We start from the raw sequence: 25,061 nt of genomic DNA on the forward strand, positions 1-25,061 counted from the left end.
ATGGTGGTAGGAAAGGAAAGAAATGAATGAGTCAAAATAACAGTAGCCTACTTGTTCATAATTAGAGCGGTTTGGGTAAAACGACCAGTGGTTGAGGAGCAAAGATACTCTCATAATATCTGGTGTTGCAGGGATTTTTCTCTTTAGTTCAAGAATTTATTTAATCTGTTTTAGGAAATTGTTTCTTCAGCATTAGAAACTAGCAAAAACAAACCCATTTTTAATGGTTTTAAATGGTTTGCAGTCAGAAATACAGGCATGTATACAGTTTTTGCTTTTTCGTCGTCACTTGTCTGTGTTCTGCATCATGACATTTCAATATCAGGCAAAGATCAGTTGATGCAAAATGTAGTTAATTGCATATTCATTCAAGGAATAAAAAGTAATCCAAAACCAACATTGTTTAATTAAGAAGTAACTGCCTCCCTTGTTTAATCGTAATTACATTTATGGAAAACTGAGTTCAGTTTCACTGCCAACACTCGGGCCGAGTGAGATTTACATCAGAAAACACTTGAACTTAACCATCATCAATCTAAAGAAATTCAAGAACAGATGACATTTTCTATCAATCTGGAAAAAAGCCATTTCTAGAGTTTCGGGACTTTGTGGAGCAACAAGAGCTGCTATTGAGAGATTGATAAGATACAGAGCAGTGAAAGGAAGAGGACAGGGGAAATGACATCACTAGAGCTCCATCCATTTTCTGTGCACCCGGGACAGGTCGCCAGTCTGTCACAGGGCAACACAGACAAACAACCATTCACACACACACACACACTCACACCTAGGGAGGATTTTATAGAGACCAATTAACCTGACAGTCATGTTTTTGGACTGTGACGAGAAAACCCACCATGCACAGGGAGAACATGCAAACTCCATGCAGAAAGATCCCCGGGCCGGGAATCGAACCCAGGACCTTCTTGCTGCAAGGCAACAGCTCTACCAACTGCGCCACTGTGCAGCCCAAAATGGAAAAATCATTTAGCCAAATAATAAATAAAAAAATCAGTAATCTACAAGGCCTTTGAGGACACATTTCCAAATTAGACGTCACAAAATAAGAATGGAAATATTTTGCCTGCGTTTTGTAACATCTCTCTTTCTAAATGTTCAGCGATTGTGAAAACCAGCTGTCTGCTAAATCTACACGCCGCATTTTTACACACCTTTACCAGCAAATTGCTGAAATCAGAATGCTGCGAGAACATTTTATTTTATTTTTTTTCAAAAATAATTTTATTCTCCGTTTTGACAACATTGTCATCAAACACAAAGAGAAAACACTTTAACAAAATATTCCCTCGTGAACATGAATATACATGGTGAACTACGGTGACCTGAAGTAACCTCTGTACAACAGGTGTTAGGCTATAGAAGATGAGAGATGACGGAAGGTAAATGGAGATTAGTAAAAGGGCTAACATGACGTTGTGAAGCTTCAGTCTGAGGAGTAATGAGCCTCTCAGAGTGGGAGAAGGGATTTAGAGAAAAAGGGAAGTTCTACAGCCGCAGCCTCACACACACACACACACACACACACACAGTCTCCAATGGATCCTCGTTTCATTCAAAGTGTTCATGACTGGTCGAGAAGCTCCGAGAGCCAGCTCGCGATTGGTTGACTGCTTCGGCTCTCACGCTGATTGGCTGCTCTGTCAGCTGAGAGGTCAAGGGTCAATCTCCTCGGGGATGACGGTTAGGATGACGTCCTCGTTTCCCCGCCTCACCACCGTCCGCAGCTTGTCGTCCCGCTTTATGGCGTTGCTGACGTCGGTGGCCGAGGCAACGGGATCCCCGTTGATGCTGATGATGACGTCCGTCTCCTTCAGGCCAGCCCTGCCTCAGAGAAATCGCATGTTGGAATGAAACTGGCGATCTTCTTCGCCTCAACCTGATTGGTTCAAACCAAATATGCGCGCTATGCACAAAGGTAGAGGAAGCGAAAAGAGAAGCATTCGATTCAACTCTCATTTACTCCGTACGACAATCCAGGGAAACGGATTTAGATTTGAGTCAGCAGTCAGAGGCCCCAGGTCTGATGACGTTTTAAATCCAATCACAGCACAGAAACTGAACTACGAAAAGACTTCAGCAGAATATAGATCAAAATAAACCTTCAGTACTAAATGTTGCTTTTGATGCTCTTAACCTCACTGTTTTACTAGATGTGCTCAGACGAAGTGGAATTTCTAAAATTGTCCTAAAAGGCTTTACTCATGTCTTAGTCAGAGAGAATCCTGTCTCTGCATGAGAAATATGTACATTTACGGCTTTCACTGCCATCTCGAAAAAAAACAAAACAACTTTTACTTGACATTTCAACTCAACAGGATTATTAACAAGAAAAACTCAAGTATGAAATGACGAAGGTTTCAGCAGGACCACAGAATAAACACTGAATGACCAGAAATCAAAGATCCTTGGCTGTCGTCTTAGCTGGAAGACTGCAGCTCGGTTTCATCTTTCTCTGAACACCAAACATTTTTCCCACCCACTTTTTGATCACGTCTGGCAGCAGCTGAGGGAAGATCCGCGCGACTTGTAAAGGAAGTGGTCTTAGAACCCGACAAAAACATCTTTAAGGTTTCTCCAGAGAGAATGGAGCACTCACGCCTCAGCTGGAGTTCGGCTGATGACTTCGATGACGTACGCCCCTGAAGTGACGTCGGGGAAGTCCGAATGCCTCTCCTTCAGCTCCTTTGCCAGCCTGAGTGCAAAAAAAAAAAAAAAAAAAAAAAAAAGTGGTGAAAACCTTCAAAACACGTCCACCAAGGGGATTTCATGATACTCAGTTGGGCGATGTCTGATTCTAAAACATTAAGTAGCACTAAGAGGTTTAAAACTCTGCAAAACATTTAATAAAAAAAATATTGTATTATTGTGGCATCTCCTTCGTCAGTAACTGTGAATTTGAATGTCTTCGACATGCCACAACTGTGTTGCTACTTTTGTTGTAGAAGTGAATCTGTGATGAAGCTGACTTTTCCAGTCCCCGTTTGTTAAAGAAGGGTTTCCAGCACTCTGCTTTGTGTTGTGAATGAAGTGCACTGAAGGTTTTGGCTCAAATATGATAAAAGGGGAAGAATGTGATATAAATCCTTTTCAAGGCCGTGCCAATTATGTGAAACAGCCAGTGAAGCTTCAATTCCTCCTCCTCCACCTCCTCTTCCTCCACCTCCTCCTATTCCTCCTCTTCCTCCTCTTCCTCCTATTCCTCCTCCTATTCCTTCTCTTCCTCCTCCTCCTCCTCCTGCTTCTCCTCCTCCTATTCCTCCTCTTCCTCCACCTCCTCCTATTCCTCCTCCTCCTCCTGCTCCACCTCCTCCTCCTCCTATTCCTCCACCTCCTCCTATTCCTATTCCTCCTCCTCCTATTCCTCCTCCTCCTCCTGCTCCACCTCCTGCTCCTCCTCCTCCTATTCCTCCTCTTCCTCCACCTCCTCCTATTCCTCCTCCTCCTCCTGCTCCACCTCCTCCTCCTCCTATTCCTCCTCCTCCTATTCCTCCTCCTCCTCCTGCTTCTCCTCCTCCTATTCCTCCTCTTCCTCCACCTCCTCCTATTCCTCCTCCTCCTCCTGCTCCACCTCCTCCTCCTCCTATTCCTCCACCTCCTCCTATTCCTCCTCCTCCTCCTGCTCCACCTCCTCCTCCTCCTATTCCTCCACCTCCTCCTATTCCTATTCCTCCTCCTCCTATTCCTCCTCCTCCTCCTGCTCCACCTCCTCCTCCTCCTATTCCTCCTCCTCCTATTCCTCCTCCTCCTGCTCCACCTCCTCCTCCTCCTATTCCTCCTCCTCCTATTCCTCCTCCTCCTCCTCTTCCTCCTCCTCCTCCTCCTGCTTCTCCTCCTCTTATTCCTCCTCTTCCTCCACCTCCTCCTAATCCTCCTACTCCTCCTGCTCCACCTCCTCCTCCTCCTATTCCTCCACCTCCTCCTATTCCTATTCCTCCTCCTCCTATTCCTCCTCCTCCTCCTGCTCCACCTCCTCCTCCTCCTATTCCTCCTCCTCCTATTCCTCCTCCTCCTCCTCCTGCTCCTCCTCCTCCTATTCCTCCTCTTCCTCCTCCTCCTCCTCCTGCTTCTCCTCCTCTTATTCCTCCTCTTCCTCCACCTCCTCCTATTCCTCCTCCTCCTCCTGCTCCACCTCCTCCTCCTCCTATTCCTCCACCTCCTCCTATTCCTATTCCTCCTCCTCCTATTCCTCCTCCTCCTCCTGCTCCACCTCCTCCTCCTCTTATTCCTCCTCCTCCTATTCCTCCTCTTCCTCCTCCTCCTCCTCCTGCTCCTCCTCCTCCTATTCCTCCTCTTCCTCCTCCTCCTCCTCCTCCTCTATCCCTGCCTGTTTCCAGCTCAGAATTGGCAGCAGGCGGTTAAAGCTGAACTAAAAAATTCTCAGTCTGCTAATCCTTGTTAGCTGGAAAACCCTGGACTGCCCTCGGCTCGCCATGTCAAGCTTTAGAGGCGACAGGAATCAGGGTGCGTGTTTGTGACTGTGGAAACCCAACGCTTAGCAATCAAGACGTTTCTTTTACTGGTCGTGTGTCGGAATGAAATGTGACGCAGTCCGGAACGGAAACTTACGACGGAGTGAGACTCATCATTCTGACACCGATGTATTTCTTCTTTGGTAATGTTTTCCCTGTGGAAAAGAAACAACAACAAAAAAGTCGCTGTAAGCAGATGTTTTTAAAAAAACCTCCGCTGGAAGTCTGCAAGCGTTAAATATACCGTTAAAGCTTTAGAGGCTCATGCTGTCACACAAAATGACTTAATACGAAGAACTTTGATGCTTGGAATAAATACATTTCCCTGGAAATTATGACTTTTATTACTGCAGCCAGCTGGCCCCAATCACAACTGGGTCGACTCTTTTTAACCTCCTATCATGACAGAGTTTTGGACTATTTGCTTTTATTTTCGTCATATTTTGGTTTGTAGAGGGTCCTGCAGTGTTCTGTGTCAACGTCAGGACAAAGGCGACCCGATCCAGGGAAAGTTGTGTTGCTATGTGGGATGCGCTTGGTCTGATTTATTATTCGAGTTCTCCTGAAGAACAAAGAAAAGTTCTGATTATGACCTGCAGAAAGGTGAAATGCAGTTTTGCTTTCCAGGCCTGTCGAACAGAGTGGAAGCAGCAGAACGAGGTGGCCGTGTGAGAACTTTGCAAAGTGGTATTTCTAAAGACGTCCTGTTTTTAGAAGGTCAAAGGTGACTCACAGCTTACTGAAATCCACCCAGCATGACGGAACCACACGCCAAGAGTCCTGAGTCTCCATGTTTGTTCTGTATCTACAATAAAACCCAGTGAGTAGATTTCTTTTTGATTTAGTCAAGTGTTCGTAGCATTAAGTTTTAAAGTGAATTGTTAAATGTAGCTGAAACAAAACAAGTTAGTTTCTGTAGGTGGAGTTAAAGCTATAAAAGAGATTTTTTCTGCTAAGGGAGGAAGAATAATTTGTTATGTTGAGAATTTAAAATGGCAACCCTATGAGCGGACGTCACGGTTTGCTTTTTTTTCGACGTCTTGTTATCCGACTCTAAAGTTTCTTTATTTATTCCATAAAATTGTTTTCTTTGTGATAGGAGTGACTTTTTCGGCAACAATCCAGCGCATGATTCAATATAAATTCAAAATAATACCTTGGGTTATTTAGGTTCATTTTTGGCAACACTTTTTGGAAATAAAACTAAATTGTTTCTCTTCCGTGGCTACAGCTGAACAAGCCGCATATTTCAGGGAAACAGTAGCCTGTGACTCCTAAAGTAAAACCGAAAACTCCCGAGAAACGGTTGCGATTTATAACCGTGTGATTAAATTATTAACACAGAATCCATTTGTTGCGTGTCGTCCGCGCGAGCAGACGGCAGACAGCGCGGCGAACCTTTGGCCTGCCGGTCGTGTGACTCCGCCAGGAACTGTCTGATCTTGTCCGATGGGATGGCGAAGGAGATCCCGGCAGTGACCTTCAGAGTGTTGATGCCGATCACCTCCCCGTCCTGCAGGGCGAAACGACAGGCCGGCATCAGTTCACAAGCATTTCCAGTAACACGGCTGAAAATCAGAGTCAGCTGTGGAGCTGGCGTCGCCTGCCAAGCGTTACCTAAACTGATCGTTTTCCTTCGACTAACGAGAACTTAGCGATGCTTGATGCTTGTTTGCACGACGTGGCGTCTGACATCTGTTAACTAATATCTTGGATGAGGTCAAGTCGTGTAAAAAGTTCTGCTTTTGTTTTACAGATTTCATAAGGCCGATCAAAAAAAAAGAAAAAAAAAAAAAAAGGTTTTATGGGACCGGTCCATGTTTATTAGAGGAGTGGAATCCATTGTGTTAAAATATTAAAAGTCCGCACAGCCGAAGTGGAAAAGTCATTAAAATCAAAGCTTGAATCTCTGATACGTGAATCAGAATCCGGTGCAAATAAATTTCACGCTCCATATGTGCGAAGCTGCGGGAAATAAAATTCCTAACCCATGCATCAACATTTGGTCGTTTGTTGGTTAATCCTGCAAAAACACGATGAAGTCTGTGGTTGTGACCTGACAAAGTGTGAAGTGTTCAGGCGATACAGGCATTTTCCTAAACACTGCTGTTGTGTCTGCTAAGGGGGAAAGAAACCACGTTGTTGAGTGAGATGTGAGAGCCGTTTAAGTTGGAACAATAACAAACGTGTTGATCGGCGTCTCCACATATTTTGTCCACAAGCAGACTGAGAATATGTCTCCGATAATGGGACCAACATACGTGTTCGATATTTACATATTGAACAAAATGCACACAAGAAATTTCGAACTTACCAGATTGACCAATGGCCCTCCTGAGTTTCCGTACTGCAAGAAACCAAACAAGAGGAAACTCTCATTCCCTGAGTTCACATTCATGACAGCAGCAGCTGCTGCTTACAGGTGATAAAAAGTGGAACAAGCAGATTAAACAGATCAAACTTGCAAACAGCTTAGAGAGTTTTCACTTCCTTTAAGCCTCACTCTCCTGTGCGATCACTCACGTTGATAATGGCGTCCGTCTGGATGTAATCCATGTCTGAATTGCGGAGGCCCAGCTCCTTGCCCCCTCTCTGGGTGGTGCTGACGATCCCGGTGGTGACGGTGTTCTGCAGGGAGAACGGGCTGCCGATGGCGACCACGAACTCTCCGGGGCGGAGGTCCGCAGAGCGGCCAAGGAGCAGCACGGGCAGCTTCGTCTGCACAGGATGGACAAGGCGGAGAAAATGGTGAAAAACGAATGAGATCAAAGCTTTCTCTTATCAGCCGGGCTCAAAAGTGAGACACGTTTGCGGATTTTGCTTCATCCGGTCGACATTTTTAAACAGTCTTCAAGTCATTGTAGATTCTGATTAGCGTCATGTTCGTACATCACAAACAGCATTCTTAGCTCAGAAAGGTTTCTTTTATAAAGGCGACACATTTTCACAGTATTTCAATGCATTTTTTTTTTTTTTTTGCAGAACTTCTCGATATAATAATACAATATGATAGAACTAGAAGATTCCTGAAGAAATTTAACTGGGGCCTGCCAAAGTGTGCCCGTCGGTTTGGACCCAGCGTTCTGATGCTAAGAATTAGCATCAATGCTAAAGAAAGCTGCAATGTAATCAATAGCATGTGGAGAATGACAAGAATGTTAAGTAAGCTGGACGAGCAACATTCAGTATGATAAAGTAAGTGTATTAGCTAAAATGAGCAAATATGCTAATGTAAGCATAAATACTTTCAGTAGCATGTGGGGTATCATTAGAATGTTTACTGTCATTTACTTACTCCATTCAGTATACTAAACATGGCTAATAAGTCTGAACAATAGGTAATAGCTTATTTAAGCTAAAAGGCTAATGCTAACCTGAGAGAAACAGATAATGCAGAATGATATCTATCCAGAGGGGCATATTGAGGCTTTTATTTTGACATTTTTAGTAAGCTTCATATTAAATGCCCACACTAATCCCATGTGTAACAGTCATTGGATTAAATCAGTCATATGACGCTCAAAAAAGCAATGACCTGATGTAAAAATTTTCAAGGGCTTTTATTTTGAAATTTTCAGAAAGCTTCATTTCAAAGGGCCAAACTCATCCCATGTGTAACAGTGACAGGGTTAAATGAGTTATATACAGCCCATAGCAGCAAGTAGTTCTAAAGGCCAGCTCAGTCCTCCTCTGTTTTAACTGAACTACTAGTTAGAACTACAGTGATGCGTATTTGTAGTCCTAAGCAGCTCTCCCTGCTCTGGGTTCCGTTGCCATGGTGAATAATCCTCTCTGCCAACTGTGAGTGAGACATCCAGGGGGAGACAATTCTCTGTTTGAGCCAGCCAGTTTGACTAAAAAAAGCATTGCAAACAACTGTTTCCCGTTCAGGAACCGTAATACATATTAGAAAACCGTTTGAAGCATATGAGAGGGCTATTTGTCGTCTCACATAGTCCCGCGATTCATATCTCTACCTCACTCACAGTATTAACAGCGATGAGATAAAAAAGGTGTGTGCCAAGGTTGGAAATTTTTCAGAAATACATGGAAGTGAATCAGTGAGATCTGTCTGCTACCCTGGTGCATGACTTTGCTCTGAAGCACCTGGAGAGAAAACCGTAAGCGCTAGATAATTTTTGAAAACATTTGACCGGAGCAGGCATGCGTATCAATGTCATGACCGAGTTTCATACCAATCAGGCAATATTTGTGAGCGTGAGGGCGAGTTAAAAAATGATTTGGGGTCAAAATGTCGCTCTGACTCTCACTCTAGCAGAGCGGCCTTCACACTCTGATTTTTTTCAAAAATCAAAAACTTTGGGTCGCTTAGAAAGAAGTTGTGGACAAACCATAATTCATATCGACGTGCTCTCTTACAAAGCAGTGATTGACTTGCTTTGTAAGTCAGTCACTGCTCTCCTTATGCATTGCTATGGGCAGGCCCCAATTAATAATACCTACATTTCTGAGTTTCATACGGCAGCAGCGGGGTTATGGATGGCATGTTGAAAAATAATCCTTTTGCCTTCCAGCGTTGTCTGCAAAATTTCCTTATATAAACAATAACATGCAGGTGGTCTACATTTGTAAATATGATTATGACTAAGTCAGTGCACGTTACTTTTATATATATCTAGATATAGATCTATATAGATCTAGATCTATATAGACCTAGATATATAGATCTATATCTGTATATAGACCTAGATATATATATCTATATCTATATATCTATATAGATCTAGATATATAGATATAGATATAGATCTATATATCAATTTAGATCTAGATATATAAATATAGATCTATATCTATATATATATAGATAGATAGATCTATATAGATCTATCTATATCTATATGTGTATGTATATATTAATCTATCTATATCTAAATCTAGATAGATCTAGATATCTAGATATAGATTTATATATTTATAGAGAGCGAGAAAGATAGATATCTATCTATACAGACATCTATCTGTATATATATATATAGATGATATATATCATCTATATATATATATATACAGACATCTATCTGTATATATATATATAGATGATATATATCATCTATATAGATGATATATATCTATATAGATATATCATCTATATATATACATATATAGATGATATATCTATATATCTATCTATACAGACAGATAGATGTAGATATAGATATCTATATCTTGACCAGAAAGATAAATATTTTTCAAATTTTGTCCTAATTTGTATAAGTTTAGACTTCTAACAGTCTGTTTTTGTTCCAAGTTGTTTACATTTTCTTTTTCCAAATCTCCCTTCAATTAATAAATGAGGTTTTCTAATTTTCTGTTTAGAATTAGAAATAAAACTCTTACATTGGATGATCATGAGTGCTGATGTTGTTGAATGTGGGGGAAGCCGGAGCACCCGGAGTGAACCCACAGCTACACAGGGAGACGTTCCCCACTGTGCAGTCCTGGCTTTTAATATTGAAATGTCCAATTTACAACAACAGCAGCTCTTTCTAAATTACCACTGATCACCCAAACCACACCTGGCCCCATCGCTCTTTTAAATCTGACATACTGGAGACATGAAGTCTACGCTGGATGGACTTTACATCTGTTTTTGAACTTGCGCAGAGACGTTGGATACAAAGCCTTTTTCAAACGCTTCCACAGTGACATCTTTTTCATGGGGATCTCTTCTTCATCAGAGACAATGATCTGTTCTGCTGGATCTTCAGCTGTTTGAGCCTCTGATTCCTGAGCTGTTTGGATCACTTCTTCCTTTAATGTACCGTTTACCTGTGGAGGGGATGTTCTCGGTGTTTCCATCAGACCACTCTCTGATTCTGTGGAAACTACAGGAACTTTACCCGTTACATCTTCTGAACCTTTGCAAGATTCTGTCTCTATTTCCTCAAAAGCTGTCTGGGGAATCTCCGGTATAATTTCTAAATCTGTTTTTAGTGTCTTGGTGTTTTGGACCAAGTTTTGTTCTGTCTCTATCGGGTTTCCAGTTTCCAGTTCAGCTTTCACTGCCATCTTTCTCGTTTTCTTACATCTAGATTTCTTTGATGTCTTTTTCTGATCTTCCTGGTCTCCATTATGTTGGATTTCAGAAACAGTTTCTCCTTCAGTGATCTGCTGTGGTTTACTGATCACTGTTTCTTTTGTCTGAATCTTGTTTATAATGGAAACCGTTGGATCCTCAACTGTTTCTAGAGTAGAAACTACTTGATGTTCACTGTCTTTTCCAGAAGCGTTTTCATTATTGGGAGTCTCCAATTCAGAGGAAGCTTTTAATGCTGCCTTCCTCTTGATCTTACGTCTGGATTTCTTCGATGTCTTTTTCTGATCTTCCTGGTCTCCATTTTGTTGAGTTTCAGAAACAGTTTCTCCTTCAGTGATCTGCTGTGGTTCACTGATCACTGTTTCTTTTGTCTGAATCTTGGTTTCTATGGAAGCTGTCGGACCCTCAACAGTTCCTAGTATAAAAACTACCTGTTCACTGTTTTCTCCAGAAACTATTTCATTGTTGAGCTTTTCAAACTCAGAGGAAGCTTTTAATGCTGCCTTCCTCTTGATCTTACGTCTGGATTTCTTCGATGGCTTTTTCTGATCTTCCTGGTCTCCATTATGTTGGGTTATTGAGACAGTTTCTCCTTCAGTGGTCTCCTGGTCTTTAGAGATCACTGTTTCTTTTGTCAGAATCTTGTTTTTAATGGTTGCTGTCTGCTCTCCAACTGTTCCTTGTATAGAAACTACTTGTTCACTGTTTTCTACAGAAACTTTGTCTTTGTTGAGCTTTTCAAATTCAGAGGAAGCTTTTAATGCTGCCTTCCTCTTGATTTTACGTCTGGAGGTCTTCGATGTCTTTTTCTGATCTTCCTGGTCTCCATTATGTTGGGGTTCAGAAACAGTTTCTTCACTGATCACTGTTTCTTTTCTCTGAATCTTGGTTTCTATGGAAGCTGTTGGATCTCCATCTGTTTCCGGTACTGAAACTTTCTGTTCACTGTTTTCTCCAGAAACGATTCCATTGTTGAGCTTTTCAAACTCAGAAGAAGCTTTTAATGGTGCCTTTCTCTTGATCTTACGTCTGGATGTCTTCGATTTCTTTAATGTCTTTTTCTGATCTTCCTGGTCTCCAGTTTGTTGAGTTTCAGAAACAGTTTCTTCAGTGATCTGCTGTGGTTCACTGATCACTGTTTCTTTTGTCTCAATCTCATCCCCAACTATATCTGGTACTGAAATGTTTTGCTGGTCACTGTTTCCTCCAGAAACCTTTTCATTGCTAAGAGTCTCCAGTACAGAGGCAGCTTTCTTTCCTGACTTTCTCCTGTTCTTACCTGCTGATCTCTTGAAAAGCTTCTCCTGATCCTGACGCCCATTCAGCTCCGTTTCAGAGGGCTGTTTTCTTACCAATAAAATCAGCTCAGTTTGGGTTGAAATCGATTCATAAACTGGTTTGACTGGACATCCGTTTGTGTTGAACTCGTTTGATGGACTGGTTTTACCTGAAAACTGGTTTCCAGTGTATCCATCTCCGTTTGAGTTGAACTCGTTTCACTGACTGGTTTTACCTGGTAACTGGTTTCCAGTGTATCCATCTCCGTTTGTGTTGAACTCGTTTGATGGACTGGTTTTGCCTGAAAACTGGTTTCCAGTGTATCCATCTCCGTCTGCGTTGAACTCGTTTGATGGACTGGTTTTTCCTGAAAACTGGTTTCCAGTGTATCCATCTCTGTTTGAGTTGAAGCAGATGAGTACTGGACTGTTTTTTGCTTTGGGGTTTCTTGAAAATCAGTCTGAGTTTCAACAGAAACCATTGAAATCTTTCTTTGTCGTCTCTCTGAGAGTCCTTTCCTGATCAGATCCTTGTGCTGTTTAAGTTTTGCATTCAGTTTCTGATTTACATGGAACATCTCATCAAGCTGCTTGAATAAGTACTTCTGTACTTCCATATATTCCAGTTCAGTTTTCTTAAATTTAGCAACACACGTACACTGATTTGTTGTCTTTCCAGGAGATGGACTTCTCTGCTCATTTTGCTCTTTTTGCTCCGGTGTCTCCAGCGGTTTGAAGACGGTGTTCTTGGAAAAGTTTTCCTTTTTCAAGGAAGCTGCCACATTATGATCTTGCGTTGGCATTGAAACACTTTGGGCTTCAATATTCTCGGTAAAAAATTGTATATCTACTCGAGGTTCTGACTTGGGCAGCATTTTCCAAAACATCTTCTTTCCGCTGCTGGGAAAACCTGCTTGAAGACTTTGGTTTTCTGGGAGAGGTCCGTTATGAATGTCACTGTTTTCAGAAAAAAATGACAGATCTATGCAGGCATCAGGCTCAGGAAAAGATTTCCACAACAGTGGCGTCTTCTTGATGCGCTTAGTCCTGGATTGTTTTTCTCCTTTCTGATCCAGTTCCCTCTGCGGTTTGGAGATGTCGTTCTTTTCAGTGACCGGTTGCGTTACAGAAATCTCAGGTTCCTCTGTGCAGATCTCCTTCTTTAAGGAATCTTTCTGGTCATGATCTTCTTCAGGTAGAGAAGTGTGCAGCTTTTCAACAGTTTCAGTGCCGGACTGAAGGGGCTGCTCCTTTTCTGTTGTCTCCTGAGGTACAGATGTTGGTTCCTGTTTGGCAACCAGTGAAACGTCTTCAGTGCTTTCAGATGAAATCCTAAGCTCAACAGGGGCGTGTTTCTCCAACCAGATGTGGAATGGTATCCTTTTCTTCTTGATACGTCTCGTAGTTGGTAGCTGTTCCTTTGACATGGAGGGCTGTTCTTTCTCTGCTACCTCGACTCTCTCCTGCCCTCCAGCGGTGGACTCTTCTCCACTGACCAGGGATTCGTTCTGCTTCTCAGTGTTTTCTGCAGAAACCTCTTGGTCAGCGGGGACGTGTTCCTCCGACCAGGTTTTAGATGGGACCAGGTTCGTCTCCTTGGACTCGCTGTCAGGTGTCGGTTTGTCCCCTTTCTGATCGATTGCCTCCAGAGCTTTGGTTATCGATCCATTGTCAGTCAGAGGTGAAGCGTCCTGCTGTTGGATGTTTTCAGCAGACGTCTTCAGCTCTTGCTGCTCCAACCAAACTGCAAAAGACACCTTCTTCTTCCTCCGCCTGGGTGTCATTGGTGGCTGCAATTCCTTTTTGACAAAGTTGTCGGATGCAACGTCCTCGATTCTATGTTGGTTGGTCTCCATTGCAAGCTTTACTTGTTCAGGTTCTAAGCTAAAGAAATTCTCAAGAGAAGCGTATTAACAAGGCTGCTAAACGGCTGTGATGAAAGTTGATGATGTGAGGAGCTTATATAGTGGCTGGTGATGTCAGAATTCTGCCTTTGGAGTTAAACTGTGATGTCACACTGTGATGTCACACTGTGATGTCACACTGTGATGTCAGACTGTGACGTCACAGTTTTGTTTAGTATTCAGAGCGGGCTTGTCTGATGGATTTTTATCAACAGGACGGATGTGAAGAACCAACCAGACTACAGAAAGAACTGCCACTGGTTGCCATAGTTACCAGTGAGGTGAGGTCACTGGAAGCAAGTGATGCAGAGCCTCACCTGTCATAATGGAGAAATATAATGGAAAAAAATAATTTAGATAGATATTTTTACCCTGTGGTTTGTACTGTATTTAATTTTTATTTAGCTTAACCAATTTTGATTATTTTTTTCATCAAAATCGCTGAATTTTTGCATTTGCCCATTCAAATGCTCAGAAACGCAGCAGGTGAGGCAGCAGCAGGTGAGGCAGCAGCAGGTGAGCCTCACCTGGGATTGATCAACTTCTCATTGGCTGCCATTCTATGACAGCATGCTCCTCCTGTCTGTACGCCGCCAATAAAATGGTTAAAAAACATTTCATATATGAAATGATTTTCCATAATTTAGCTCATGTCCATAATGCACAGTGTTTGTTGTCACCAGCTGTGTGTGACGTGTTTCGTGGCTGAGGAGCGATCAGAAACCAGAGAACAGATTGGAGGTGAGGCAGGCAGCTTCCCCTTGTTACTGTAAACAAGTTATTATTTGGTGGTTAATCAGGACAAAATACAATGTTTTGTGGGTTTTTCCATCCATATCCTTTAAAATATTTTAGTTTAATAACACTTTTTATTACTAAACCTTGCTAAATAGATGTTGGTAGCAATAATATGTGAGACTGAAGCTGTGTGATAGCGGTGTAATATTAGTGTACATAAATCATATCCTATCATTTCAGTGAAAAACTTGTTTCCTCTGTCTGATACTGTTTTATTCTTACAAACGCCCCTGTACTTAAAATATTTTTTAACAGGTAGGATATTCTAGTAAAAGGGATTAGGACAAACAGGAAGGATATTCAGATGGAGGAAGTGATCTTCTTGTGGTTTCATCATGTATATAAATTGTTCCAATGATAATCTAATCATAACTCCTAAGCTTCCATTTCAGTCTCGTCACTCAAATAATGTTAAGGTAAAATGAGCAAAAATGCTAATGTTAGCGTGAATGCTCTCAGTAGCATGTGGGGTATCATTAGAATGTTCTCTGTAATTTACTTACTCCATTCAGTATACTAAACATGGCAGATAAGTAAGTAGAATAGGTAATAGCTTATTAAAGCTAAAGGGCTAATGCTAATGAACTGCCTTGCTGTGCAAAGCATTTCCCTAACCTGAGGGAAACAGATAATCCCGAATCATTTTATTGCCTGGGGAGCATATTGAAGCATGCAATATTTGTGAGCGTGAGGGCGAGTTAAAAAATGATTTGGGGTCAAAATGTCACTCTGACTCTCACTCTGGCGGAGCGGCATTCACACTGTGATTTTTCCAAAAATCAAAAACTTTGGGTCGCTTAGAAAGAAGTTGTGGACAAACCATAATTCATATCGATGTGCTGTCTTCACTTTAAAAGAGATCACGGACGTATCTACAAAATGAAGTTTGAATGGCGTTTCTACATGAAGTTATGACGACACAGAAAATCCTCAAAAATAGAGTATTTTTAGGATTTAGAGGTTGCCTCGTACCCTTGACGACAAGAGTTGCACCTGGTGAGCTCGTTAGTGATTTTGGAGTGTTTTTTGCTTTTTACGTCGCCATGGTAACTCCAAATCCCACCAAAAGTAATAGCACACCTCCCGGGAACGAGCCGCACGTTTTGATACCACTTTTGTGGGTGGGCTCGCAGCGGTACGAGCCGCATTCACGGTGACGGAAGAATAAGTTAAGAACTAGAAAATTCCTGAAGAAATTTAACTGGGGCCTGCCAAAGTGTGCCCGTCGGTTTGGACCCAGCGTTCTGATGCTAAAAATTTGCATCAATGCTAAGCTAAGTTCAAAAATTCCAAAGAACTATGTGGAGAATCACAAGAATATTGACTAACATGGACTTGCACCATTCAGCATGATAAACTAAATGAATCAGCTAAAATTAGCCAAAATGCTAATGTTAGCATGAATGCTGTCAGTAGCATGTGGGGCATCGCTAGCATGTTTTCTATACCTGACTTACACCATTCAGTATACTAAACATGGCTAATAAGTAAGAAAAATAGCTAATAGCTTATTTAAGACAAAATGCTAACGCTAATGAACTGCCTTGCTGCGCAAGGCAGTTCCCTAACCTGAGAGAAAAAGATAATGCAGAATGATATCATTGCACCGCCTGCGGCGGTGCATTATTCACAGGGGCATATTGAGGCTTTTATTTTGAAATTTTCAGTAAGCTTAATAATAAATGCCCACACTAATCCAATGTGTAAGAGTGGTTTGGAGAAACCAGTCACATAAAGCCTAAAAGAGCAATTACATAATGTAAAAATTGTCAAGGCTTTTATTTTGAAATTCTTTTTAATCTTCATATCAAAGGGCCACACTCATCCAATGTTTAAGAGTTATTGGATTAAATCAGTAATATGCTCATGAAAGCAATTACTTGATGCAAAAATATTCAAGGTAATAGAAAAATAGGTAATAGCTTATTTAAGATAAAAGGCTAATGCTAATGAACTGCTTTGCTGCACCAGGCAGTTCCCTAACCTGAGAGAAAAATATAAAGCATTCTAACATTATTGCATCGCCTTACGGCGATGCATTAACCTGAGGGCAATATGAAGGCTTTTATTTAGAAATTTGCAGAAAGCTTCATAATAAATGCCCACACTAATCCAGTGTCTAAGAGTGCTTTGGATAAACCAATCACGTCAAGCAAAAATGAGCAAATATATGATGTAAAAATTGCCAAGGCTTTTATTTTGAAATTTTCAGTAAGCATCATAAGAAATGGTCAAACTAATCCCATGTGTAACAGTGAATGTGTTAAATCGTTTCTATAATGCTCAAAACACAAGTAGTTCTAAAGGCCAGCTCAGTCCTCCTCTGTAGTAACTGACAGTTCCACCATGTTGTAGTTCTAACCTTCACTCTTTGTAGTTCTAAAGAGCAGCTCAACTGTCATGAGAATGAAACACACAGGGAGAGATGGAATCCTAATAATTTGAAGCAGTTAGTTTTTCTGATCAAAGCAGGCCAAACATCTCCTTACCTAAATGCTGCCAATAGCATGTGGGGTATCATTTGAATGTTTTCTGTAATTAATTTACTCAATTCAGTATATTTAAAATGACTAATAAGTAAGTAAAATAGCTAATAGTTTATTTAAGGTAAAAGTCTTATCTTAATGATCTGCCTTGCTGCGCAAGGCAGATCCCTAACCTGAGAGAAGAATATAAAGCATTCTAATATTATTGAGGGCATTAACCTGAGGGCAATATGAAGGCTTTTATTTTGAAAAATAAACATAAGCTTCATATTAAATGCTCACACTAATCCAATGCCTAACAGTGTTTGGGTTAAATTCCTTATTTACTGGCCTAAACAGCCAGTAGTTCTAAATGGAAGCTCTGTTTTAACTGAGTGTTAGTTAGAACTACAGATATGGTGTTCTGATAGTCCTATTTATTATCATTAGGTCAAAGGTTAATGCCATTGCACTGGCTTGCTGCGCAAGCCAGTGCCATAACCTGAGAGGAAAAGATAATATAGGCAGAGATTTTTGCAGCGCCTTACGGCTCTGCACTCACCTGAGAGAGATATTGGGGCTTTTATTGGGAAATTTCCATTAAGCTTTATTTAAAAATTACACATAATCCTGTGTGTAACAATGGTTTGTTAAAATCTGTTATAAAATGCCCAAAACACAAGTAGTTCTAAAGGCCAGCTCATTCCAGAGTGTCCTCCCATAAATCAGCTGCTCTGGCCTCATGTGTTCCGTTGCTATGGTAATGGATCAGCTGCTAACTGTCAGTGTGTTTGAGACAGAAAGGGGGGAAAAAAATTCTATCTTTGTGAGACACCCAGCCAATTAATATGGAAAAAGCACTCCGAACAAACCTTTGCCATTCAGGAACCGTAATACATATTTGAAAACCGTTTGAAGCGTATGAGAGGGCTATTTGTCTTCTCCGATAGTACCGCAATTCATATTTTTACCTCATTCACAGTAATTGCAGTGATGAGACAAAAAATTGTGTGTGCAGGGCTCAGAAAATTTTCAGAAATACATTGAAGTGAATCAGGGAGAGCGTCAGTTACCCTGTCCCATGATTTCACTCTGAAGCACCTTGACAGAAAACCGTAAATGCTAGAGAAATATCGAACACATTTTACCGGAGCAGGCATGCGTATCAATGTCATGACCGAGTTTGATATCGATAGGGCGATATTTGTGGGCGTGACGGCGATTTCAAAATCGCTTTGGGGTCAAAAATCTGCTTAAATTCTCACTCTAAAAAAGCGGCAGTTGGTGTCAGTTATGCTCTGCGTTTCGGCAGTTGGAAATTTTGCTCGTTTTTCGCTTTTTACGTCGCCATCGTAAGTCCGATTCCTTATAAAAATAATAGCACACCTGTCGGGACCGAGCCGCACGTTTTGATACCACTTTTGTGGCTGGGCTCGCAGCGGTGCGAGCCGCATTCCGGGTGACGGATGAATAATAAATAATAAAGAGGCGTTCTATTGGGTGTAGAACAATAGGTGCCTGCCATGCAATGCATGGAGGCAGTGACTGACTTGCTTCGCAAGTCAGTCACTGCTCTCCTTATGCATTGCTATGGGCAGGCCCCAACTAGAAAATTCCTGAAGAAATTTAACTGGGGCCTGCCAAAGTGTGCCCGTCGGTTTGGACCCAGCGTTCTGATGCTAAGAATTTGCATCAATGCTAAAGAAAGCTGCAATGTAATCAATAGAATCAGTAGAATGTTCAGTAAACTGGACATGCACCATTCAGTATGATAAAGTAAGTGTATTAGCTAAATTGAGCAAAAATGCTAATGTTAGCGTGAATGCTCTCAGTAGCATGTGGGATATTATTAGAATGTTCTCTGTAATTTACTTAATTCCTTCAGAATACTAAACATGGCAGATAAGTAAGAAAAATAGGTAATAGCTTATTTAAGCTAAAAGGCTAATGCTAATGAACTGCCTTGCTGCGCAAGGCAGCTCCCTAACCTGAGAGAACCAGATAATGCAGAATGATATCATTGCACCGCCTGCGGCGGTGCACTATTCAGAGGGGCATATTGAGGCTTTTATTTTGAAATTTGCAGTAAGCTTCATATTAAATGCCCACACTAATCCAGTGTCTAAGAGTGCTTTGGATAAACCAATCACGTCAAGCAAAAATGAGCAAATATATGATGTAAAAATTGCCAAGGCTTTTATTTTGAAATTTTCAGTAAGCATCATAAGAAATGGTCAAACTCATCCCATGTGTAACAGTGAATGTGTTAAATCGTTTCTATAATGCTCAAAACACAAGTAGTTCTAAAGGCCAGCTCAGTCCTCCTCTGTAGTAACTGACAGTTCCACCATGTTGTAGTTCTAACCTTCAGTCTTTGTAGTTCTAAAGAGCAGCTCAACTGTCATGAGAATGAAACACACAGGGAGAGATGGAATCCTAATAGTTTTAAGCAGTTAGTTTTTCTGATCAAAGCAGGCCAAACATATCTTTACCTAAGTGTTGCCAATAGCATGTGGGGTATCATTAGAATGTTTTCTGTAATTGATTTACTCCATTCAGTATATTTAAAATGACTAAGTAAGTAAAATAGCTAATAGTTTATTTAAGGTAAAAGTCTTATCTTAATGATCTGCCTTGCTGCGCAAGGCAGATCCCTAACCTGAGAGAAGAATATAAAGCATTCTAATATTATTGCATCGCCTTACGGCGATGCATTAACCTGAGGGCAATATGAAGGCTTTTATTTTGAAATATAAACATAAGCTTCATATTAAATGCCCACACTAATCCAATGCCTAACAGTGTTTGGGTTAAATTCCTTATTTACTGGCCTAAACAGCCAGTAGTTCTAAATGGAAGCTCTGTTTTAACTGAGTGTTAGTTAGAACTACAGATATGGTGTTCTGATAGTCCTATTTATTATCATTAGGTCAAAGGTTAATGCCATTGCACTGGCTTGCTGCGCAAGCCAGTGCCATAACCTGAGAGGAAAAGATAATATAGGCAGAGATTTTTTCAGCGCCTTACAGCGCTGCACTCACCTGACAGAGATATTGGGGCTTTTATTGGGAAATTTCAATTAAGCTTTATTTAAAAATTACACACTAATCCTATGTGTAAGAATGGTTTGTTAAAATCAGTTATAAAATGCCCAAAACACAAGTAGTTCTAAAGGCCAGCTCATTCCAGAGAGTCCTCCCATGAATCAGCTGCTCTGGCCCCATGTGTTCCGTTGCTATGGTAATGGATCAGCTGCTTACTGTCATGTGTGTTTGAGACAGAAAGGGGGAGAAAAAATTCTATCTTTGTGAGACACCCAGCCAATTAATATGGAAAAAGCACTCCGAACAAACCTTTGCCGTTCAGGAACCGTAATACATATTCAAAAACCGTTTGAAGCGTATAAGAGGGCTATTTGTCTTCTCCGATAGTACCGCAATTCATATTTTTACCTCATTCACAGTAATTGCAGTGATGAGACAAAAAATTGTGCAGAAACTTTTCAGAAATACATGGAAGTGAATCAGGGAGAGCGTCAGTTACCCTGTCCCATAATTTCACTCTGAAGCACCTTGACAGAAAACCGTAAATGCTAGAGAAATATCGAACACATTTTACCGGAGCAGGCATGCGTATCAATGTCATGACCGAGTTTGATACAAATCGGGCGATATTTGTGGCTGTGACGGCGATTTCAAAATCGCTTTGGGGTCAAAAATCTGCTTAAATTCTCACTCTAAAAAAGCGGCAGTTGGTGTCAGTTATGCTCTGCGCTTCGGCAGTTGGAAATTTTGCTCGTTTTTCGCTTTTTACGTCGCCATCGTAAGTCCGATTCCTTATAAAAATAATAGCACCCCTCCCGGGATCGAGCCGCACGATTTGATACCACTTTTGTGGGTGGGCTCGCAGCGGTACGAGCCGCATTAACGGTAACGGAAGAATAATAAATACGTATTAAAGAGGCGTTCTATTGGGTGTAGAACAATAGGTGCCTGCCATGCAATGCATGGAGGCAGTGACTGACTTGCTTCGCAAGTCAGTCACTGCTCTCCTTATGCATTGCTATGGGCAGGCCCCAACTAGAAAATTCCTGAAGAAATTTAACTGGGGCCTGCCAAAGTGTGCCCGTCGGTTTGGACCCAGCGTTCTGATGCTAACAATTTGCATCAATGCTAAAGAAAGCTGCAATGTAATCAATAGCATGTGGAGAATCACAAGAATGTTAAGTAAGCTGGACATGCAACATTCAGTATGATAAAGCAAGTGCATTAGCTAAAATGAGCAAATATGCTAATATAAGCATAAATACTTTCAGTAGCATGTGGGGTATCATTAGAATGTTTACTGTCATTTACTTACTCCATTAAGTATACTAAACATGGCTAATAAGTCTGAAAAATAGAAAATAGCTTATTTAAGCTAAAAGGCTAATGCTAATGAACTGCCTTGCTGCGCAAGGCAGTTCCCTAACCTCGGATAAACAGATAATGCAGAATGATATCACTGCAGGTGCACTGTCCAGAGGGGCATTTTGAGGCTTTTATTTTGAAATTTGCAGTAAGCTTCATATTAAATGCCCACACTAATCCAATGTGTAAGAGTGCTTTGGATAAACCAGTCACATAAAGCCAAAAGAGCAATTACATGATGTAAAAATTCCCAAGGCTTTTATTTTGAAATTTTTGTTAAGCTTCATTTGAAAGGGTCAAAGTCATCCCATGTGTAACAGTCATTGGATTAAATCAGTCATATAACGCTCAAAAAGCAATGACCTGATGTAAAAATTTTCAAGGGCTTTTATTTTGAAATTTTCAGTAAGCTTCATTTCAAAGGGCTAGACTCATCCCATGTGTAACAGTGACAGGGTTAAATTAGTTATATACAGCCCATAGCAGCAAGTTGTTCTAAAGGCCAGCTCAGTCCTCCTCTGTTTTAACTGAACTAGTAGTTAGAACTACAGTGATGCGTATTTGAAGTCCTCAGCAGCTCTCCCTGCTCTGGGTTCCGTTGCCATGGTAAATAATCCTCTCTGCCAGCTGTGAGTGAGACATCCAGGGGGAGACAATTCTCTGTTTGAGCCAGCCAGTTTGACTAAAAAAAGCATGGCAAAAAACTGTTTCCCGTTCGGGAACCGTAATACATATTCGAAAACCGTTTGAAGCATATGAGAGGGCTATTTGTCGTCTCACATAGTCCCGCCATTCATATCTCTACCTCACTCACAGTATTAACAGCGATGAGATAAAAAAAGTGTGTGCCAAGGTCTGAAATTTATCAGAAATACATGGAAGTGAATCAGTGAGATCTGTCTGCTACCCTGGCGCATGACTTTGCTCTGAAGCACCTGGAGAGAAAACTGTAAGCGCTAGATAATTTTGAAAACATTAGACCGGAGCAGGCACGCGTATCACTGTCATGACCAAGTTTGATACCACTCATGCAATATTTGTGAGCGAGAGGGCGAGTTATAAAATGATTTGGGGTCGAAATTTCACTCTGACTCTCACTCTAGCGAGCGGACCTTCACACTCTGATTTTTCCAAAAATCTAAAACTTTGGGTCGCTTAGAAAGAAGTTGTGGACAAACCATAATACATATTGACGTGCTGTCTTCACTTTAAAAGAGATCACGGACGTATCTACAAAATGAAGTTTGAATGGCGTCTCTACATAAGGTTATGACGACACAGAAAATCCTCAAAAATAGGGTATTTTCAGGATTTACTGGTTGCCTCGTCCCCTTGACGACGAGACTTGCACCTGGTGAGCTCGTTAGTGATTTTGGGGTCGTTTTTTTCTTTTTAAGTCGCCAAGGTAACACCAAATACCACCAAAAGTAATAGCTCCCTTCCGGAACGAGCACGTTTTGATACCACTTTTGTGGGTGGGCTCACTGGCGATGAGCCGCATTAACGGTAACGGAAGAATAATAAATAATACGTATAAAAGAAACATTCTATTGGGTGAAGAACAATAGGTGCCTGCCATGCAATGCATGGAGGCAGTGACTGACTTGCTTCGCAAGTCAGTCACTGCTCTCCTTATGCATTGCTATGGGGCAGGCCCCAACTAGAAAATTCCTGAAGAAATTTAACTGGGGCCTGCCAAAGTGTGCCCGTCGGATTGGATCCAGCATTCTGATGCTAAGAATCTAGCATCAATGCTAAAGAAAGCTGCAATGTAATCAATAGCATGTGGAGAATCACAAGAATGTTAAGTAAGCTGGACATGCAATATTCAGTATGATAAAGCAAGTGCATTAGCTAAAATGAGCAAATATGCTAATGTAAGCATGAATACTTTCAGTAGCATGTGGGGTATCATTAGAATGTTTACTGTCATTTACTTACTCCATTAAGTATACTAAACATGGCTAATAAGTCTGAAAAATAGAAAATAGCTTATTTAAGCTAAAAGGCTAATGCTAATGAACTGCCTTGCTGCGCAAGGCAGTTCCCTAACCTGGGATAAACAGATAATGCAGAATGATATCACTGCACCGCCTCTGGCGGTACACTGTCCAGAGGGGCATTTTGAGGCTTTTATTTTGAAATTTGCAGTAAGCTTCATATTAAATGCCCACACTAATCCAATGTGTAAGAGTGCTTTGGATAAACCAGTCACATAAAGCCAAAAAGAGCAATTACATGATGTAAAAATTCCCAAGGCTTTTATTTTGAAATTTTTGTTAAGCTTCATTTGAAAGGGTCAAAGTCATCCCATGTGTAACAGTCATTGGATTAAATCAGTCATATAACGCTCAAAAAAGCAATGACCTGATGTAAAAATTTTCAAGGGCTTTTATTTTGAAATTTTCAGTAAGCTTCATTTCAAAGGGCTAGACTCATGCCATGTGTAACAGTGACTGGGTTAAATGAGTTATATACAGCCCATAGCAGCAAGTTGTTAAAGGCCAGCTCAGTCCTCCTCTGTTTTAACTGAACTAGTAGTTAGAACTACAGTGATGCGTATTTGTAGTCCTTAGCAGCTCTCCCTGCTCTGGGTTCCGTTGCCATGGTAAATAATCCTCTCTGCCAGCTGTGAGTGAGACATCCAGGGGGAGACAATTCTCTGTTTGAGCCAGCCAGTTTGACTAAAAAAAGCATTGCAAACAACTGTTTCCGTGCTCGGGAACCGTAATACATATTCGAAAACCGTTTGAAGCATATGAGAGGGCTATTTGTCGTCTCACATAGTCCCGCCATTCATATCTCTACCTCACTCACAGTATTAACAGCGATGAGATAAAAAAAATGTGTGCCAAGGTCTGAAATTTTTCAGAAATACATGGAAGTGAATCAGTGAGATCTGTCTGCTACCCTGGCGCATGACTTTGCTCTGAAGCACCTGGAGAGAAAACTGTAAGCGCTAGATAATTTTTGAAAACATTTGACCGGAGCAGGCACGCGTATCAATGTCATGACCAAGTTTGATACCAATCATGCAATATTTGTGAGCGTGAGGGCGAGTTAAAAAATGATTTGGGGTCAAAATGTCGCTCTGACTCTCACTCTAGCGGAGCGGCCTTCACACTCTGATTTTTCCAAAAATCAAAAACTTTGGGTCGCTTAGAAAGAAGTTGTGGACAAACCATAATACATATTGACGTGCTGTCTTCACTTTAAAAGAGATCACGGACGTATCTACAAAATGAAGTTTGAATGGCGTTTCTACATAAAGTTATGACGACACAGAAAATCCTCAAAAATAGGGTATTTTCAGGATTTACTGGTTGCCTCATCCCCTTGACGACGAGAGATGCAGCTGGTGAGCTCGTTAGTGATTTTGGGGTCGTTTTTTGCTTTTTAAGTCGCCATGGTAACTCCAAATCCCACCAAAAGTAATAGCTCCAATGCCGGGTTCGAGCCGCACGTTTTGATACCACTTTTATGGGTGGGCTCGCAGCGGTACGAGCCGCATTCCGGGTGACGGAAGAATAATAAATAATACTTAAAGAGACATTCTATTGGGTGTAGAACAATAGGTGCCTGCCATGCAATGCATGGAGGCAGTGACTGACTTGCTTCGCAAGTCAGTCACTGCTCTCCTTATGCATTGCTATGGGC

General features: G+C 41.2%; 1 protein-coding gene across 1 annotated transcript in view; it reads right to left on the reverse strand.

The window, feature by feature from the left end:
- Positions 1 to 192: 192 nt before the first annotated feature.
- htra1b (HtrA serine peptidase 1b) overlaps positions 193 to 25,061 on the reverse strand; it is a 47,816-nt gene continuing 22,947 nt past the window's right edge. The window contains exons 5-10 of the mRNA XM_044103485.1: positions 7,014 to 7,208; positions 6,805 to 6,837; positions 5,889 to 6,003; positions 4,588 to 4,645; positions 2,618 to 2,713; positions 193 to 1,842 (exon numbers count right to left, since the gene is read on the reverse strand). Coding sequence (XP_043959420.1) covers positions 1,674 to 1,842; positions 2,618 to 2,713; positions 4,588 to 4,645; positions 5,889 to 6,003; positions 6,805 to 6,837; positions 7,014 to 7,208 — 666 coding nt within the window. The 3' untranslated portion in view covers positions 193 to 1,673. The remainder of the gene's footprint in view (positions 1,843 to 2,617; positions 2,714 to 4,587; positions 4,646 to 5,888; positions 6,004 to 6,804; positions 6,838 to 7,013; positions 7,209 to 25,061) is intronic.

Source organism: Gambusia affinis, linkage group LG20, assembly GCF_019740435.1.
Source record: "Gambusia affinis linkage group LG20, SWU_Gaff_1.0, whole genome shotgun sequence".
Lineage (NCBI taxonomy): Eukaryota > Metazoa > Chordata > Actinopteri > Cyprinodontiformes > Poeciliidae > Gambusia > Gambusia affinis.